Source organism: Palaemon carinicauda, chromosome 24, assembly GCF_036898095.1.
Source record: "Palaemon carinicauda isolate YSFRI2023 chromosome 24, ASM3689809v2, whole genome shotgun sequence".
Lineage (NCBI taxonomy): Eukaryota > Metazoa > Arthropoda > Malacostraca > Decapoda > Palaemonidae > Palaemon > Palaemon carinicauda.
Window position 1 is genome coordinate 65,838,833 of NC_090748.1, and position 6,392 is coordinate 65,845,224.

The following is a 6,392-nucleotide window of genomic DNA, read 5'->3' on the forward strand; positions in this document are numbered from 1 at the left end:
ACACGTGCACAGCAGTAAAATTTGGTGAATAGTAAAGAACAGATTTTTCCACCAGAGAAACAGGCGTGCGCCCTACGTTCACACCCTCCAAACTTACAGCAAGGGACATCAAACTACCCCCTGCCAGATGGATGTGTAATGCTAGCTTAACCCCGCCCCCCATAGTAGGTTAGGTTAGTTAAAGTAAGCTTAGGTTAGAACACATTCATGTAAACGGTATTGTTGCATTTTCTTTTCACATGTGTATTGCTGAATTGTCAAGTTGATACACCTGAACTATGTCCTATATTTTGATGTATCAATAATTCAGAATAATAAACCAAGGCAATGAGATGTCCCCTATAGTTACAGATAAATAAATCTTTACTATTCCTGTGAAAACCATTCGGAGAAAAACATCTGCAATGAATAGCCAGTTTTCTATTTCTCCGATTACGTAGCCTTAGTCTGTACCTTATAAAAGAAATTGGGTATTCATCATTACCATATTTCTACTTTGCGAGATAATTTGCCGGATGTCAAACTAATCCAGAATGCAATTATTTCAGGGCGACAATCTTAACCGGCTTGTTACGGCCAGACCATCAAACGACAGTCAGGTAGGTTGCAGTATAACCCTTGGAACAACTTTTCTTTGTTTCAGAGAATTCCTACGTTCGCGAAGAGGAATTGGTTAAATGTAGTTCGTTTGGACACGGTAAGCTAAGAATACTTTAGTCTATGAGAGAGGTTGCAGTGGAGCGTAGAACCCTTGGTAGGTAAATAGATATGGATATGGTTCCTAGGTTAGGTCAAGTTGGGAACCTTATAGGTTAGGGGATTGTGTCTGGTTTCATTGTGAAATGGGGTTTTGCAGCCTGGGCCAATGAACTATAAAGGCTCAGATGAATTACATATGTTACGACTACACGTACAGAAATATGTCAGAACGAGGACATTCTGCCACGTAATGTAGAAGCTACAGTCTGCACCTTTAAACAAAAAACAAAAACAAGGCCGATGAAACACCTGTTTTTTTTATTTAATTCTTTATAATCAGCTGTGCTATACCACTTGTATAACAACACCTGTGTGCTAACTCAGATAGATAACGCAGTTATTTCTCCCTCGAGTTAAATTATCAAAAAAAAAAAAAACCATTATTTTTCCAATCACAGTTTTTAGGGTAATGTTTACAATTGGATAAAATTTTCCATTAAAGTATTTTCCTAAATTCTGAGTAATGAGTCAGATATCTCCCATATATCAACAATTATATTTCTTATAAAAAGATACCACCTGCAATGTTTTTTTCTGACATAGAAAAATAATAAAATCTAATTGCCAATTAATCGATTATATTCTTAATTGCAAAAAGTCTCATATACAAGTGTAGGCTATAGCCAGAGAAGACAATTTCTTATATAAAAAAACAATCTACTCAAGTAAAAGGAAATATCATTCGTCCTGACGCTGAAACTACTGAAATTTAATAAATATGAGAAAGTCAAAATTATTCTAACCTCCTCTTCTAAATTCATCGACCACAGTGGTCAAAAATTTAAAATTTAAATTGCGTTCATAATCTTAACTTCTTTGCAATTGAGTTACAAAGAAATATTGGTAATAATGCAACGTCAAATCAACCAACAAAGAAGGCACAACAGACGTAGTATCTAGGCAGCAGTTGTCAACTGACTCGATCTAAGAGAATTCACAATAAACTCATAAACCTCGCCCTCTTCACTTTTTATCGAAAGAAATATCAAGTTTATCACGAAATTGAATACGTTTACAGTTTCTAGACATTATGCTACAGTAACCTTTATTGATGATTGTGTTTATAAGAATGCATTTATGAATATTCACAAATATTTGCCTATCTCAAAAAAATTGTTTTACTCACACACATATACGGTACATACTCAGTAGTAGAGCTCTGAGATCACAATTTTATGGTCCGTGGTTCGCGTCCATCCTATCGCCTTCAACCATCCCTACCGAGGATGAGTGTCAGTAGGAACTTGCAGTAGTTATGAAAAAGGGAAGGGAAATATGAACTTCATTTCTGGAGACTTTCTGAGAAGTGGATGGCTTCATTCCCTTCCAAGCAGTGCTATTACTCGTCATTCATTTTTCTCTTGAAAATTCTTCTTTTTCCTTTAATATCCTGCTTCCTTTTTTTCAATTCTGCACACTCCTACACATGGTTAACTAATATATATATATATAGGCTATATATATATATATATATATATATATATATATATATATATATATATATATGTGTGTGTGTGTGTGTGTGATAGATAGATAGATATATAGATATATATATAGATACATTATATATATATATATATATATATATATATATATATATATATATATATATATATATATATATATATATATATATATATATGTATATATGTGTGTGTGTGTGTGTGTACTGATTTCAAATAAACCTTAAGATGTGCTTTTCATTCCGTTATCTGATTTCTGTGTGAAATGTGGATAATTGTGATACTGTAAGAACGTACATAAATTTGTTTCGGCACAAAATATACGTCAATGAATATTCATTCATATAATGTATAGAATAGAGAATTGGAATATCCCCATACATATTCACATTTTGAAATATATATATATATATATATATATATATATATATATATATATATATATATATATATATATATATATATATATATATATATATATATATATATATATATATATATATATATATATATATATATATATATATATATATATATATATATATATATATATATATATATATATATATATATATATATATATATATATATATATATATATATATATATATATATATATATATATATATATATATATATATATTATGTATATGCATATATATAGATAGATATTGAAATAGATATTTACATATATATATATATATATATATATATATATATATATATATATATATATATATATATATATATATATATATATATTAAACACAGGTCAACCATGAATCCTGGCTACCAATGGGTCCTGACGAGACTGTGCCAGGAAGGCCAGCAATCATCCCGACGGTGTTCCCCATCGAAGAGTCAGACTTCTGTCGCAAGAGACCTGGTCTGGACATCATTGCATATGTCCACTCGTCCATCAGTCGTGTCAGTTCGAGAAACACTACAAGAAATACCTGGGCCAACGCCTCAGCCTATAACCTGGGTGTTAATATTGGTACCGTTTTCATGGTGGGCAGACCCAAAAATGAAGAAGAGCGCAGGATGGTGCAGGAGGAGAGTGACCGCTACCATGACATTGTCCAGGTAAATCCTTCATCTTGTTACTTCTGCAGTGAAGTTGTTCTTGCCCTGGTTCATGAATTACTTTGCTTATAAAAAAAAAAATGTCCCAAAGCGGAAACTGGCCATTAAAGATTTTGCTAAAAGTGTAATTCATATGTCAAGGACTAATTCAGCATGTCTTGTAGGTGATACTTCATAAAATGTATCATAAATGGAAATTTTCAGATGATAGTGCAAATCTTTTCGAAGTGATGATGATATTCTTCAGGATAGTCAAAAATGACCAATTAACCATCCCACTGGATTGTATTTGTGATCTCATGTAAAAACTATAATAATGACCTGAATGTTGATACAAAAATTAAATCTAGGAAACTTTAGACCACAGCATTATGTCCATAATCATATGTCCGTCATGAGCGGCAGAAGCAAGAGACAGGTCATTGTGCTTATAACACAGTATCCTAAAGACTGTTACAGTTCTTGAAATATTTTATTTTAATTGTTCATTACTTCTCATACAGTTTATTTATTTCCTTATTCCCTTTCCTTATTGGGCTATTATTCCCTGTTGAAGCCCTCTGGCTCATGGCATCCTACTTTTTCAGCTTGGGTTGTAGCTTAGCTAATAATAATAATAATAATAATAATAATAATAATAATAATGTACAGTATATATATATATATATATATATATATATATATATATATATATATATATATATACAGTATATATACATATATATACTGTATATGTGTGTGTGCGTGTATGTGTGTGTGCATGATCAGCACCCAAGCCTTGTCCTCCAACAAGTTAGGACTAGGGAGGGCCAAGCAAAGGCTGCTGACGACTAAGCAAGTAGATCCAAGGGCCTCCTTTACACCTCAGCCGACTCCTACCTCAAAAGTAAAGGTTTATAGACACAAGGGAAAATTATTTTCCTGTGGGTGTGAATCAAACTCCCAGCATGAAGATTGTGAGTCAGTCATTTATCTGAAAGTTAATAATTAGTCGCCAGACAGTTTCACTTTCTTATTACGCATTTTGTTAAAGAAATATAATGAAAAATAATTATTCATCAAAATTTACATTTCAAGTCGATTATTTTGATTTAATATACAGATAAAATATAAAAGACTACAAATGAAACTGGTAAAGACAACAACAACTTGTTGAAACACTATAGGCTTTGTTTCAAATCAGTCTTATTTTCCTAATCCACACTTGCACTAACTCCCCTTTCTTTACTCATATAATAAGAGGAAGCATCCATACTTTGCCCACCAGATTCTCTTCACCACATTATGTTCTAAGAATGAAACTGTTTAAATATGTCACCTGGAACACTGCAATGTTGGGGATTCTAAATTTTCGGAAAGGGCTTTGATTGGACCAAGGGTTTAGAGAGCAAATTCGCAAATTCATATAATGGCAGTGACGTCTCTCTCCATGACCCTTAAACTATAGTAGAATACTTTTTTTTTTTTTTTTTTTTTTTTTTTTTTTTTTTTTTTTTTTTTTTTTTTTTTGCTAGAATCAAGGTCCTCAAATCCAACCAATCATAATGCCATTGCACAGAACTTGTTCGTACTTCCAAGATTATTTTCTTGTTTTTCCTAACTGTTGGCTTTCTTTATTTTCCAATCAACTGGCCTTTTGCCATGTCTTTGCTGTCTGACAAAATTCACGTAAAACTAGACTAAGCAGTTCTTTTTGTTGAAATATAACTCTCAAATGGAGAAAGCTATTCAAAATGCAGAACACTTGTTTCTGCGAGTAATGAACATATCATTACGTCTTGATATTTCATTCATTCAAATCTTTGAAATAACTACAAAACGCCTTTCCCCTATTGTCTTCTGCTCATTCTCAAAATATCATCTTGGCAATTACAACAAATTGCTGTTGAAAATTCATACTGTGGTACTTTGAGGTCTTCTAGTTTTATGTACAAACATAATCTCTTTGGCATATGTAAAATTATTTAATCTGCTTTTACTTTATTTGCGAGTCAAAGTAAATAATCTCCTATATTTCACTCCCAAGCTCTTTTAACAAATAGTTTATGATTTGATAGGAAAATGAAACGAAAATCTAGAATTTAAGTTGAAGTCAGGTATAATATTCGTTTAACAAATATTAGAATTCAGTTTGAAAGAAGTATATCAAGAGTACAATAAATGACTAGCTAGTCGAGAGATACTAATCCCTATACAGATGAGCAAAAGACAATTAGCACTTGAGGGATATAAAGAACTTGGTATAACCTTTAAATGTTCAAGATTTTCTTTGTTAAATCCACACCCCTTCTTCTTTCACACCGTTATCCCGACTTTAAGGGGTCGGTTGCCTGATGCACCCTCTCCAATGCCATCCATCAAAGGCATCCTCTTCCACCAAACCTCTTCTCTCCATATTATCCTCCACCTTCCCTCGTCATCTAATTCTCTGCCTCCCTCTTCATCTTCTCCCAATGACAGACTCCTCCTAAGCCCTCCTCACTCCTTCACCGCCATCCATCCTCAACTAAACATCCTCTTTGTTGAATCCACAACTACTAGTAACTATTTATGTTAACCCCGAACTCAGGTGCATGAGAATAATATTTCTCAGAAATTAGAAAACTATAATGCTACATTTACTTGTTCCATGTTCATTGCTATTACATAGTGTCCAAGCAGGGAATATTTGCCTAACATTTTATTCCGGTCATTACAGCTTACAGATAGGAGGTTGGCCAGGACCCCAGCCACCCGTTGAGATACTACTGCTAGAGAGTTATCGGGTCCTTTGACTGGCCAGACAGTACTTCACTTGATCCTTCTCTCTAGTTACGGTTCACTTTGCCTTTGCCTACACATACACCGAATAGTCTGGTCTATTCATTTCAGGTTCTCCTCTGTCCTCATACACCTGACAACATTGAGATTTACAAACAATTCTTCACCAAAGGGCTTAACTACTGCACTGTAATTGATCGGTGGCTACTCTCCTCTTGGTAAGGGTAGAAGAGACTCTTTAGCCATGGTAAGCATCTCTTCTAAGAGAAGGACACTCCAAAATCAAACCATTGTTCTCTAGTCTTGGGTAGTGCCATAGCCTCT

General features: G+C 33.2%; 1 protein-coding gene across 1 annotated transcript in view; it reads left to right on the plus strand.

Annotated features, from left to right (window-relative positions):
- The window catches only part of LOC137617856 (lactosylceramide 1,3-N-acetyl-beta-D-glucosaminyltransferase-like), a 29,254-nt gene that overhangs the window by 21,389 nt on the left and 1,473 nt on the right, over positions 1-6,392 (plus strand). Inside the window, exons 4-5 of the mRNA XM_068347807.1 lie at positions 549-599; positions 2,994-3,308. Of these exons, the coding sequence (XP_068203908.1) occupies positions 549-599; positions 2,994-3,308 (366 nt within the window). The remainder of the gene's footprint in view (positions 1-548; positions 600-2,993; positions 3,309-6,392) is intronic.